Source organism: Onychostoma macrolepis, chromosome 01 (assembly GCF_012432095.1).
Source record: "Onychostoma macrolepis isolate SWU-2019 chromosome 01, ASM1243209v1, whole genome shotgun sequence".
Taxonomy (NCBI): Eukaryota; Metazoa; Chordata; class Actinopteri; order Cypriniformes; family Cyprinidae; genus Onychostoma; species Onychostoma macrolepis.
The window spans coordinates 16,644,117-16,658,943 of NC_081155.1; the positions used below are offsets into that span (position 1 = coordinate 16,644,117).

Genomic DNA, 14,827 nt, shown 5'->3' on the forward strand with positions numbered 1-14,827 from the left:
TTGCCAAAATAATGACAAAATGGCTTTGCCAAATAATTTTACCACCCTTTCTGCCTTACTTCCTGTCATAATTTTTGAAAACAGGTAGTATAAGATTTTTCTTTTTTACCTCATTCATTGTTTGTGGATTTGTTTTAATTACTAGCATACTTGCGAGGCTTCTTTTCCTCGCATTATGTCCTCTGAGAACAAAGATATCAGATTCCTGTTTCTTTGCCTACCTTCTGTCTTCATGCTACATCCTAGCTTAAAAATAAACAACTACTCTACAAAAATTGGGCTAAATTGTGAGCTCTTCATTTCTTCATTCACTCTTCAAACTCAGAACTGTACATTATAAGAACAGGAACACTTTCCTCAACAGTAACACTTTTCACTTCATGTGTTATCAAACAACATTACGCATTACTTAACAGACGCAGATATTACATAGAAAATCTCTTTATTCATATCGTTGCTTGGCTATTAGTTGTCCGTTCTGCTGGAACTACAGGAGAAGGTAAGGGAGTAGATACAGTCATTACCCTTCCCAATCAATGAAAAGTGCAGACTGCCATTTAATGCTGTTTCCTGCGCCTGGCTTCCTCTGCCGATACTAGTTAGATTGTCTCCCCCTCTCGCTCCTTATAATGGTATGATCTAAACTCTTCCAGTAATTTTCCGTTGTCTGCTCTGCTGAATTACTTGGTAGCAAGAGGGTGGAGCTACACTGCAGTGTGACTGTGCTCTAGAACTAGGCTAATTTCAGCTAGTTTATTTCAGCTATGTTGTGTAGTCCAACTACATTATTTTCACACAGTTTTCTATTTTTTAACATGTCCACATTAAAGTTTATGCTATGAGAAAGAAAAACATTTTCAGTTAGGCTAATTCAAAGAAAAAAAACCCCAACCCAATATTGTTATGTGTAATTATATACACAGTACTGCTTTTTTTCATTTTGAAGTATATTAGTGTCTTTGTTGATTTAACTATGAATAGTAATATCCTTTCAAAATTAATGGTACAATCCTGCCCAAGCCCCTCCCCCACCCATCCCCCAGCCTGCTCAATTTAGTGCTATACTTTTGATTTAAGGCTAGAGAAGGCTTGCAGGATTTGCCTCCAAGCAGAAGGTGGCCTGCATTTGATGATAGCAGTATGAGCTCCCAGTTCTCAGTTTTTTTCTGTCCTTTTGTAAAAAGTTGTGTCTGTGTTATGATTCGAATCGAATTAGAGTTAATGTATGGTTCGTCTCTTTAGTACTAATCATAATGTTCTGTGTGTGGCTTGTTTGCGATTTGTTTGCAATAGCGGGACAGTGCTAGCATTTGGTAAAGAACATGTATTCACCTAGGTGTAAGGTTGGTTGGTTTTTAACCAGTTTATTTTGGCAGATATATTGTGGTTTGGGTGTGCTCAGTCTTGATCATGGAGAACTTGGTTCAATAATCATTTAGGTAATTTATTTCTTCTCTTGGAAATTTTTGTAAGGGGTCATTTGACTATAAACAGTGAAGTACAGAACTTCCTTGCCGTCCAAGTAGCATTTAGGTGTTTCACACTGCAGTAATGACTCATTTTGAAAAAGGCCACAATGTGATGTCAGGATGCTGGATTCATTTGAATGTCCCCACCCCTGCAACATGCACAATTGTCTTGGTGAATTGATAAAGAGAGAGCGGCTGAGGTACTCCATCACTGGAAAGGTTAATATTGTTACTGTTTAAAAAAAGTGACAAATTAAGATGTCAGGTAAGGTCCGCAAACAATTTGTTCATGGTTGTAGAAAAACATCTTTACATGCCCTTCCAAAGGTTCCAAACATAGGTGGCTGAAATTTTATTGGTAACATTTTGCCTGATTGTGTGAATGTGGGATCATTTGTTTGGCACGTTTTACCATTGATTCACAGGTTCAGCTGTGATGCAGGTAAGTAAACAATTTAATTCTAATGTTTTGATTTGTTATTGTTTGTTTGATCCGCAAAGTGCAACGTAACGCTAAGCATGTGTTATTTGTAATACTCATGTGTTTATCATACGAATTGATAATAAATCTGTCTCCAGATACCAGTTTAACTCTTCTTGTTTGTAAGTAATATTAAGCCAGGTACACACTGTACGACTTTGGCTATGTTAAGATTTTGCGAATCCTAAAAGATTAATCTGATCCTATGCCAAAATCAGCAGTCTTTGATCGCTAGTTTGACATGTTTGCCAACAGCTGATTAATGACCATTGTGATCAAATTTTATCCCTGATGAAATGATGGCAGTATTTTTTAAAGCATAGTCCTGCAGTGAGGCTTCTCCTACAATGACTGTCAAATCAAAAACATATTGGGAGCTAAAAACCTTATGACCCAATTTGTGCGACGCACGTCCTGATATTGCAGAGTTAGACGTGTTCCTGGGTCAACATATTTTGTCGCACTCGGCAATATCAGGTTATGCTTGTGCGACAACAACACGCATTGGGCCTAAAATGGACCTTCCCGAAAACTCTCCTCTGGATTCACAAACGCTTCGTAAACTTCTGATTTGATAGTTAAACATGCATATATTAATGAATTCCAATCATTTGTGAATAGTGCACTCATTCACAATTAGCATAATCCCTGCCTATGAATTACAGCTACGCAAATTGCGTGTCCACAAACGCCAGTAGTTCCATATCAGGTTTTGAAAAGTTTGCGTACTTGTGGAAGAGGAACATGTTTTGGGTTTCCAGTAAATAACGTCATCACTTTAATAATCTGATACTGCTTGACTTGAATGGATCTTTAAAAGATTCAGTACTACGTTAAAGTCTACAGACATTACTTAGCTGTCACTCATCAAGCACAAGGTGTCGAAGACTGCCTGTGTGGATTGAAGAAAAGGCCAAATATGTACTGTACACGTGAATGCTTGGTTAACGCATTGCAAGTGCATTAAATTCTTGTGGTGTTGTTGTGATCGTTATCAGAGCTCAGTAATTAAGGCAGCAAGAGTTGGTTACCTTCAAATGACTGTGCCATTAACTGGATCTATTTTCAGATTTAGTTACCTATTAACAGGTCAACTTTAACTTACTTGCTCAGCAAGTTTCTCTTCACGCTTATCATGACAGTAATTATCCTCATAGATAAATGAATGGTTAGCGGGTGTTTACACCAGTGCTGAAATGAATAGTCGACATTATCAACAATGACGACAATTTTTTTATTTTATATTTGTTGATTTCAGGTGATCTAATGTAAAGGCCTGCAATAACATGGTTTGACCAGTGTGGTGCTGTAGCGTAAGAGATTCCAGCTGAAGTTCAATAGAGAAACACAAACAAAACCGAACCAGTAGAATGTGGGAAAGTTTTACAAAACTATGAACAAAAAGAATGCTGTCTAACATAAAGGCCCCGATACTGATACTGTTAGTGAACATCCTCCTTTGCTCTCAATGAAAAAATAATTTTGAAGTAGCTCTATACGTATGTGAATGTGTTTAGAATCTGTATATTTAAAAAATTGCGAAAGCTGAATAATATATCAGTCTACCGATTAATCAATGATTAGTAGAGGTCGACCGATTGATCAATTTTTTGCATTTAAAAAAAAAAAATTATCTGCATTAATTAGGCCAATTTATAGGCAGGCGCATCTGCAGGCAGCTAAGCATAATCTCTGAGGCTGCATGAGACAGAGCAACTCCCACTCTGCAGCAGTGCCTTGTCCACACATAGCTTCAGCTAACGATGCCAGCGCAAACATATTGGCCAAAAAAAATCGGCGTCCTATATCAGCCATCAGCTGCCCTGATTTCTAAATACTGTCATCGGCCAGAGAAAAACCCATATTGGTCGACCTCTAATGATTAGCCAATTAATCGGTCTAATAATCGTTAGATTAATCGATTACCAAAATAGTTGTTTGTTTGCTGCCCTAATTTAGCACCCCTTGTGGCAACACTAAATGTAATGCGTACTTGTGCAACAGCATTTTTGCTCCGCAACAACTTGCAAAATGCAGTTGCATCTTAATTCAGTCTTTTATTATTATATTTGTTCTGTCTTTTTGTCCTTATTTTGGTGAGCTTCACGTTAAATCGCTGTCTGAATGAGCCTTTGGAATACAAGACGGAAAAGAAGAGGCAGTTGAATCTGTCAAGCTGTTTTCATTCTTAATTAGTGAGCAAGCTTTCAGCAACAACAGTCAGTAGTTCTTTAGAGGGTGAAGAAGCAGAAAAAACCATCAGATTAGGTTGTGAGATGAACCAGCTTCAGTGTTTAAAAAACACTGTACCTTGTCTTGAAGTGGTGTAACCTTGATGGTGGAACAGTATTCATTTTTTATTTTTATTTTTTTGAAAAGAAACAAAGCCCACAGATGACCTTGACCTGAGGATAAAGAAATGTGCTAGATTTATTCAGTCTGTGGACTAAATTAGACAATGTTTGAGATCAAGACACTCTGTATGTTTTGTTTCTTCACTCTTAATTCACAGAAATACTGCAGTTGCTACTGTTGGCCTTGCTAGAAGCCGAGCTGGTGGCCATTTTGTGTTATTGCAGTGCAAAGTCTGAAATGGCAGAATGGGGGAGGGGCTCTTAAAGAGACTTTGCTAAAGTCTGGCTCTCAGTGGTAGCTGCAGTGTGCATGCTTCACTGCCGTTGTGCCGTGTTTGGTTCTAGTCATTCTATAGGAATTTTAAGCTCTAAATGAAATATGTTCCATTTCATGCACCTGTTTTACAATTTTGTGGATTTTCACAGTAATAGCATGTTATTCCTCAGAAAATGAGAAGAACTGATCATTGTAAAATTTGTCACATTTTATAATTACTTTTTAATATGGTAGATCAGATAGTGAGTTAGTTTTTATATATTTTACCAGAAACCTTCAAACTCTGGCCGATACACGAGGTCAGTGACAGGCAGTAACTGAACTAGTCTAAACTGGTTTCAGCCAGTTTCTGCCAGTCATATCTGTGAGTAGCTGACTGAGCATACAGTAGCGTTGAAAAATGATAGCTGTTTTTTTGCACATTGTTGATGTGCTTTTTATTTTTTTTAGGTTGTAAAGTATTTAACCAACAATTCTCTGTTTTAATTTCTTGGATTTTATTTTTGTTGTGGATTAGCTCCAGATGCTTCTGCTCCCCTGAAATGTAGAAAATGGTATATTCCACTTCCAGGCATGTATGTTTCTTCTTAGTCGTCTTTGGTCTCAGTCAGGACTGGGGTGGGGGTTTGGTTGTTAGCAGCAGATTTATTTGCAGCTATGTCTCTAGGCAATTTTTATTATATGCAGTTTTAGAAATCTGTATTGAATTCTAAGTTTTTAAGACTCAAAAATAAACAAAATGCCATTTTGTTTTCTTTTCTTTTTTGTAATGCACTAGGAAATATCAAAGCACTTACATTGCATGTATATTTATTCATTTAGCACATACTTTTATTGACAGCATCTTATATAAATAACCAAATTTAAAAAATAGACTTAATCTATAATCTTAATCTATATTTAAAGAATAGTATACAGGTACGGCAATATTAAACGTATGAAGCTAAAGCTAGTGCATGGGGAATAGAGAGCAGTAGATATCAATATTCTTCATAACCTAAAAAAACATCATAATTGCGGCACCAGGCTTCATAGTTGTTTCCTCATTTAGCAGCAGCTTTGATCTTTTAAGTATGCAATTTCATTTTACATTTTATTAATTGTTGCTCATCATAACTGCAATATATTAAGTCCATGTTTTATTAAATTTTCAAGTGACAAAGGCACTCATTACAACAACAAAGTAATAGCTGCTGTTATTTAACCTCAAATTTTGAAATTATAAAATAACACCTTTTTAAATAATTATTTAATCAGCAATGTTTGGTCATGCAGTTCTATGTAAAATGAGGAGTGCCTATGCATATTGTTTTTCCCTCTGTCATCATTCAGTTTAGACTGCAAGCTCATAGCTAGGTAAAAAAGTTCCTTTGTAGTGCTGTAGATTCAGCAGAGGTGCGTTGTTGTTTCTAATTAGCAGTGCAGAAAACACTGAGGCTACCTGTGCCGGGTAAAACATGCATGTGAGCATTCATCCACAAAGGTAGCCAAAAATATCAAACCGCTGGATGCATTGCACGCTGGATGCATTGCATGTTGCATGGAGAGTTGCTTTGCTAATGTATTAGCATTTGGGAAGGGCTTGATTTGACTCTAGCATTTTTGCGTAGTCTGTCTGAGTTAAGAGAATGTGTTTATATTCACAGTATGATTTTTATAGCGTTCCAATGGCCTGGATGCTAATGGCAGAGATTTTAAATAGCTGTCATGTTCGTTCTTCCATTTAAATGAAGGTTTGTGTCACCATACCCCTTTTTAAATAATAGTACAATCCATGCCTGTCCTTCCTACCATTTTGACTGTGCTCATTCTGCAGCAGTGGGGGAGGGGTGAGTGTTCTCACTTCCATGAGTTTTACCCTCACTAATATTTAAGTACTTATTTCTTTTTCTCATCTTATACTTAATTTGTATGTTCGTACTTGGAAACACAACAGTTTGTTGAAACATGTAGAGGTCTTGCAGGCTATTCTGATCACTGAGGACAGTTTGTGTCAGTCTGGTTTTGCAGGATACAGTACGGGTCCCGAGGATATTGTTTATTGGTGTAGAAGGCAACACGTTTTAAAGACGCCTCTGCAAACATGGTAGAGTCCAAGCTATGCTCCCCTCCCCCTTCCACGTATTCTTTGTGTGCTCCTTAAGGTAGACATGCTTGAGTTCTCTCACGACTAATCATGAGCTACACTTGAGAACCGCTGCATTACTGACTCATTTCCACAATTAATTGTATTTATAGATCAACAAATCTTTGTGTGCGCATATTCGTTAAAGGTGAGGGGCACTAATTAGAGAAGATGCTGATCATCTCAATGTTAATTGGCGGATATGTCGGACCTCTGAGTATTTGGACCCCAGATGGAAATGACAAGTAGTTGACACCTGTTTGGAACTCAGGCAGTTGCAACATCCAAGTTAGCAGTATCTGCCCCTCTCAATCCTTATAATGGTATGATCCAAACTCTCCCAGTAATCTTCCATTGTCTGCTCTGCTGAGTAGCAAGAGGGTGGAGCTACACTGCAGTGTGACTGTGCTCTAGAACTAATTTCAGCTGGTTTGATATTTTGAGACCTGATTTATATTGGAACAGTTCTCAGTTTCAATTCTGTTTCACAGCAGGTCACCTGTAAAGTAAATTTGGTAAGGAAAAAATTAGAATCTGAATGAATTTAAGTTTTTATTTTCTTTGTAACACTTGTTTCTTTTATCTCTTGCAGTTAGGTTAATGCACATAGTACTACTTGTTTTTCAGTGCAAAGTATACTAGTGTATTTATTGATAGAAATTAGTAGAATTAAATAGTAGCACCCCTGTAAAATCCATGGTTCAGCCCTAGCCCTGCCCCTCCCCCACATCTGCTCAGTTTTACTGCTAGACTCTTGATCGCACGGAGGCTAGTCACGCTTGCAGATTTCTCCTCCAAGCAGAAGGTGGCCTGCATTTGAGAATAGCAGTGTAAGCTCCCAGCTCTCTGTCTTCCTGTCCATGTTTTTGTCTTCTTATTAGTTTCTTTCTTTGAAAGTATTTATATAACAATACAAAATAAATCAAATGGACTAAATGTAATATTAACGCAGTGAGTGGGGTGCTTGCGATTTACTTGGCATTAGCGTGAAAGTGTTAGCCATGTTTAGCTATGTTATGTCTTTGCTAGCATGTACTGAAAGCAGTAGATTGGTTTTTAATCAATTGATTTTGGAAGATGTGTTTCAGGTGTAAATCTTACTTCTGGAGACTTTAATTTCAGCAGCGGTTTGGTCCAACCCCCCTTAGCACACCTGCTGGTAATTTACAAGATCCTGAGGACCTTGATTAGCTGCCTAGTGTGCTTGTTTAGAGGCCGTAATAAACTCTAGTTTACACAAAGGACTGTGTGAAATTGAGCACCCCTGTGTTACAGCTTTTCTGTACTGAAAGCGGTAAAGCTGCACATCACTTCAAAATTGTTAATTAATATATTATTGCTAACTATGGATCAATTAGCTGTAAACTCGGAACTAGTTTTTAGTAAAGTAACAATAAAAAAATAAAAATAAAATACTTGCAATGATAACCACAGATATAAAATTTGATCTGGGTTATTTTTAAATGGTGAAAAAAATGACACCTTGTTAGTGTTGTTTCAGCTGTATATAGTGAGGGGGGAAAAAAAGAGAACAGACTAGAAAATTGAACCCAGCAAGGTTCAGACGATATATAAATATTAAAATACAATCCATATTAATGAATAAAATCATTTTATTTAGGACTGACATGGGAACAAGTGGCTGGAGTAGCTGTAGCGCAGCATACATAAAAAAATAAATAAAAAAATGGTGTTTTCGATAACTGAAGGCATCATGTGCTTCCACTGTAGACTGCTTTGTTAATTATAACGAGAGTGATTAAGTTTTGATGCGACATGCCGCTTGTAAGTGGTGTAGTCAATGTGTTAGGACGTGGCTTTTTCAGATATTATAACAGTATTTTTGATGCTGCGTGACCAACAGAGCGGTTAATGTCCAGAGACATTGCTGCTACTCCATAACTGTCACTCGCTGAGCACAAGGTATTGGATTGAAGAGACAACCCTTTAAAAGTGCTCCAATGCAGAAGGATGAAGCCAAGCCAGAAGACTTAAATATGATCTGAAGAATCCCAGGAGCAGCCCACATCTGACGTGTCAATGGAAACCATCTTTGTTATCCAGAAGACAAAAGACCACCTCTATCATGTCACGTCAATTGGTGGGATGACAAGGCTTGAATGATTGAACACACTGTGTTCTCTCTGTAGAACCTTGGTAATCCAGTGCGACTGAAAATTTCAATTCAATTTTAAAAGCAAGAAATTCAGCTCTTATGTGGACAAACTGCTGGACATATCTTGATGCGGGGAACCAGAAAAGTCAGATGTGAAGAAACATCCTACATGCAAGCTAAACACTACATCAAGCAGCCCTGAACCTGAGCCGCTTTTTTCATTTTGAAATTTCTTCCTGTGATTTGTGCAACTTCAGTTGTTTAACTTGACAGCAGCCGAGCTGGTGGCCATGTTGTGTTATTGCAGTGCAGAGCTGCAAGTGTAAAATGGCAGAATGGGGGAAGGGCGCTTAAAGAGACCTCGCTGTCTAGTCTGGCTCTGAGTGGTAGCTGCAATGTGCACGGTTTACTGTTGTTGTGCCGTGTTTGGTTCCAGTCATTCTAGAAGGATTTTAAGCTTTAATCCATTAAATGTTTTCATGGATTTCATGCACTTGTATGATAATTTTGTTTTTAAAAGTAGTAATACATTACACAACAAGGAGATTCTAGATTAGTTCAGTATAAAATTAAATCTGGTAGCTTGATCCTGTAATTAGTTACCATGTTACCATAAACCCAGTTTAGACCGACACACAAGAGAACTATGACATACAACCCACAGATAAGCCAGTCTAAACTGGTTTCAGCTCGTTACTGCAGGTCGCGTCTGTGATTAGGTGGCTGTGCATACAGTAGCATTACAAGAGGAAAGCTGTTTTTTTGGGGGGGTTTTTCCCCTAAAGGAAAAATGTTTGTATGTTTGTACCCATTTCACAAGCAACCCTCTCTAATACTACTTTGCATTTGCATTTTATTTTTGGCATGGATTAGCTCCTCTTAATATGCGTGTTGCCCTGTAATTAAAAAATGGTATATTCCACCGGGTATCTTAAGTATTTTGCTTAGGTGTCGTCTTTCTCAGTCAGGATTGGGGGAGGATCTTAGCAAACGTAGTTTTTATGTTGACAGCAAATAATTTTGCAGCTGTGTCTCAGGTGTCATTGTTTATACAGTTTTAGGATTCTGTTGTAAAATGCATTTAAGAATTTGTAATATGTTTTTACTATTAAATGCAAATGGTTAAGGTACCCCCAAAAATATTAGCAGTCCCTCAATACCAAATTTCAAAAATAAATATAAATTAAATATTTAGGTTTTTTATGTTGCTTATTTCAGCAGTGTATGATGTCTGTGTTTTATGTTATGCCCAAGTGACAAATAAGGAAAGAAAAAAAAAAAAAAATAATAATAATATATATATATATATATATGGATTGCTAACAATATAACTAACCTGAATAGGTACTTTTAGTTAAAGTAGAGAGAATAGATTGCGCATTGCCATAGTTTGCTTATATATATATATATATATATATATATATATATATATATATATATATATATATATATATATATATATATATATATATATATATATATATATATATATATATATATATATAATCTGTAATGTTTTTGTGTAGCTAGATTAGCAGTGTTCAGATTGTTCATGGTTACTGTCAACAGCTCAAAGAGCACATACAATGTGGTTTCTTAGGACAAATATAATCCCAACAGCAATGATGAATATCCTTTAAAAACCAAATTCCACTGGCCACTTTTCAAAGGCAAAAATTTTGATAGTTATGTTTTGAATTTTAAAATTGTAAACTGTATCACCTGGCTAAAGTACAATTCTAGTGAATGAGTTGGCATCTGCTCCAGTAACATTTACTAATGAGATGCCTTATTATTGTATGTCATGTGAAGTCTAAGTCAATTATATTTTCTGTTAATTCTGAGTTGGACATGACTAAAATGACAGTGAGTCAGATGTTAATTCATCGAGTGAGTCATTAGACTGATTCAACATGATAATTCAAGTTTGAAACAAAAATGTTTGATTCACTACAAAGAACCAGCACATAGTCATTTGTTCACAAATGACACTGCAATGTTTCCCGTGCAGTCAGCGGGAACCATGCAGTAGAAAGATGTTTATTTGTTTCGCAGTTCTTGGTCTTTCTCATGACATTCAGTTCAGATTGTGAGCTCAACTATATTTTTTCCTGCCGTAGTGCTGTAGATTCAGCAGCAGCAACGTGTCGCTGCCTCTGATTAGCGGTGCAGAAAAATCTGTGGCTACTTATGCAGGGTAAAATAAGCATGTGGAGCTTCATCCAGAGAAATCAAAAAAACACCAAGCCTTTGGTTACACTGTGTCCTAAACTTGTATGAAGAACAAAATGCTGAAATTAATAAGCATTTAGGCAGAAATTTACTGAGGTTTTAAATGAATACCTTTTGCCTTTTGTAAATTTGTACTACTGAAATGGTTATAAAGGCTCAGGACTCGCTCCTAAAGCTGTATTCTGATTTTTGAAACTAATGTGGTGACCAATCCGAATAGCAGTTCTGACAGCTAGTGCTACGCAGGAATTGCCAAGTTCCAAGTTGTTGAGATGAAGGTTGGCATATGCCTCCACTCAGATATAATCTGAGTGCAGTGACACGCTATAATTTAATTGTGATTTGTATTTAAATTTAGGCAGATTTAACATGTTCTTCCTTGTACGCAAAGGATCATGAATTTTCACACCCCTCTGTTTAGAAATAGTACATTCCTTGCCTATTACTTTCTACAGTTCTGACTGCATGTTATGCAGCAGTGGGGGAGGGTAGTGTTCTCTCACTTCCATGATTTTTATCCCCACTAAAATTTGACAGCCTTTTTTTTGGTTCTGTACATTTATTTATTTATTTGACAATGCGTAATTTTAATAGAAAGCCTGCTGTTGTTTTGTCGAGTGTGTCTTGGCTTGTTCAATCATGTCAAGGTCTTGCAGACTGTTCTGGTCACTGAGGACAGTTTTGTTTCATGTTGTTTCTCAGATATAATGGCTAGGGTTTAGTAAATGTAGTAATGTTATTTTTCTAGTGTAGAAGATAAAGTATTTAAAAAAAAAAAAAAATGACAGGCACAAACATGGTAGAGTCCAACCAATGCTCCCCTTCCCCCCTCCATGTACTCTTTGTGTGCCCTTTGAGGTAAGGTGCCTAGATGTGCTTGAGTCACGACTAATCATGGGCTACACTTGAGAACCGCTGCATTATAGACTCATATTCCAAATTATTCGAATGTTTTTTTATTTTATTTGATTGAAAATAAAAGAATTACAGTGTAAATATTTTCGCTCCAAGTTGGCTCTGATTGGAACGCCTCACTGCTGATTGGCAGACATAAAAACCCTCTGATTAGTTGGACCTCAGATGGAAATGACCAGTAGTTAGTGTCTGTTTGGAACTCGGACAGTTACAGCGTCCAAGTTAGCAGTGTTTCCCCCTCTCAGTCCTTACAATGGTATGGTCCGTACTCTCCAGTAATTTTCCATTGTCTGCTCTGCCTTGTTACTTTGCACGAAGAGGGTGGAGCTTCTCTGCAGTGTGACTGTTCTCTACAACTAATTTCAGCTAGTTTTCATGTTTCTGCTAATGTATGTTTAAACAGTTTTCAGTTTCAGCCATTTCAAAACAAGTCAAAACATTTGTCCAAGCTAATTTAGAAATGAAAATCTAAAAGTAAACCCAGAATAAAAAAGAGTTGCTAAGAGAACTCTATGATTCAGCCCTTAGTGTGTACATAGTACAGCTCATTTGTCAGTGTCAAACACCTATAGTAGTGTATCTAATATTTATTAACATAAATAAAAGTAGCACCCCTGTAAAATCCATGGTTCAGCCCTAGCCCTGCCCCTCCCCCACATCTGCTCAGTTTTACTGCTAGGCTTTTGATAGCACGGAGGCTAGTCACGCTTGCAGATTTCTCCTCCAAGCAGAAGGTGGCCTGCATTTGAGGATAGCAGTGTAAGCTCCCAGCTCTCTGTCTTCCTGTCCTTTTGTTTCTTTTCATTAGAATCTTTGTGTGAATGTGTGGTTTGTTTTACTAGATTGCTCTAAATGTATGATTTATCGCAGTGAGATGTGTGTTTGCGATTTTTGTTTTCAGTAGCGAAAAAGTGCTAGCAATTTTTTTTTTTTTAAAGAGAATGCATATTTGGCTACATAACATGATATTGCTGAGTGTCTAACATGATTTTTTAAGTGTATGTTGGTTGTCTTCCAGTTTATTTGGGAAGAGATAATGTGGTTCAGGGGTACTCAGTCCTGAGATTTTCCTTTAGGTCACTTTTAACACACCTGTGGTAATTTACAGGTGACCCTGAGGAGCATGATTAGCTGGTTCAGGTCCTTTTTTGGAACCAATCAGAATCTTCAAAACCAAATCTGCACAAAGGTAAATCTTCAGTAGGATTGAGCACCCTTGTGGTAGAGCTAACATACTTAGGCCTTTTCTGTTTCTGTCAAAGTTTTTATAATCTAACACTTCTGAAGTATAACTTTCTAGATATAATAGATTAGCGTACCCATGCATAATTACTGTCTAGAGATGTTGCTGCTGTCCTATAACTGACTCGTCAAGCACAAGGTGTTGAAGACGAAGAATACCTGACCTGCATGGATTGAAGAGGACCTATAAAAGTGAAGAAGTCCGGTGCACCAGAATGAAGCAAAAGAAGGCCCCGATCACACTGAACGTGTTTTTTAGGTCTGAAAACGCAAGGTGCACCGCACTACCTTTTTTTTGGTGACACTTATAAAAGAGCAGTGCGCTGCGGTTTTTTTATGTTGCTAGGCAACCATCAAATCAGCTGTCTTGTCAGTCTAATCAAAGGATTTTAGCGCGAGCTAATCTTTTTGGTAAATTGTCATATTAGCAGAAACCTTAAATAAAAAATTAAAATACAGCTCCGGGTAACCCGTGACAGACACCAAAATTTTCTCCTCCGTCGTTGCAGTCTCCGGACTTTCTAAGCAACGGTAAACTTTCGTCACCACAACGGAAGACCCACCTCTCCATTCATTCGATTGGACATTGGGGAAAAACGCGAATGACTTCAGGCACTCGGAGCACTCCTCCAAAAATCCTGAGGCGCCGATGGCGCCTAAACGGTGCGCAAAGCACTCACTGCCAACAGAAAACAATTTAAAAAAGACGCCTCTCACTGCAAAAAAAACCCGCATTCTGTCTGATCGGGGCCTTGCACTTCCCAGAAGACAGAAGTCAGAAGTCAAGGCCACCTCTGTGTTATCACATCAGATTATTTTGTGGAATCCAAATCCTTGGTTGATAGAAGACACCCTGATGAAATTTCACAACCTTCATGAGGATGAATTGAAAGCTGTCTTTTCTAGGAAGGAAAAAAAAAGAAAAAAAAATCAGCTGCTGGAAGCAACTTCAGTGTTAGGAACCAGAGAGAGTCAAATGCATGTTCTGTGCAAGCTGGCTAAATGAGACAATCACAAGCCACTTCATTTAAATTTTATCGCCTATTCTGGTTTCATGGATAAGTGCAGCTTGCCAGCAGCTGAGCTGGTGGCCATTTTGTGTTACTGCAGTGCAGGACTATGAGTGTAAAATGGCAGTGTGGAGGAGGGGTTCTTAAAGCAATCTCGCTGTAAGTCTAGCTGCAGTGTGTGCACGCTCTCCTGCTGTCGTGCCGCGTTTAGTTCCTCTCTTTCTAGAGGAGTTTAAACTCCAAATATTTTCTATTACACGCACATGAACAACAATTTTTTTTGTAGGGTTTTCAAAGTGTTATTGAGCAAAGTTTAAATAGGAAACAGAAATCCAGTTCATTTATAAAAGTAAAATTGACCACTTAATCTGCTGATTAGAGTTTAATTGCTTTACCAGAAACCTCCAAGTGTTTTTAGACACACGAGAGAGAGATCTATGAGGTGTAAACTCGTCTCAACTGGTTTCAGCCTGTTGCTGCCGGTCGTGTCTGTTATTAGCTGGCTGTGCATTAAATTAGTTGCTAGAGGAAGCTGTTTTTATACAAACACTTGTTGTGACTTGAGGGTTTTAAGATGGATTCAGTTGTTATTTCACCAGTGGCACT

General features: G+C 37.6%; 1 protein-coding gene across 7 annotated transcripts in view; it reads left to right on the forward strand.

Moving 5' to 3' along the window:
* atf7ip (activating transcription factor 7 interacting protein) overlaps positions 1-14,827 on the forward strand; it is a 36,481-nt gene that overhangs the window by 8,219 nt on the left and 13,435 nt on the right. Inside the window, exons 1-2 of one of the 7 annotated variants that reach the window (XM_058798163.1) lie at positions 10,375-12,728; positions 13,078-13,158. The exons of 2 other annotated variants lie outside the window; for them this stretch is intronic. In XM_058798163.1, coding sequence (XP_058654146.1) covers positions 13,093-13,158 — 66 coding nt within the window. In that variant the 5' untranslated portion in view covers positions 10,375-12,728; positions 13,078-13,092. Of the gene's footprint in view, positions 1-1,114; positions 1,139-7,152; positions 7,222-7,269; positions 7,537-10,374; positions 12,729-13,077; positions 13,159-14,827 lie in introns of those variants that run through there. 4 more of the 7 variants (XM_058798236.1, XM_058798609.1, XM_058798383.1 and 1 more) reach the window with 4 other exon arrangements.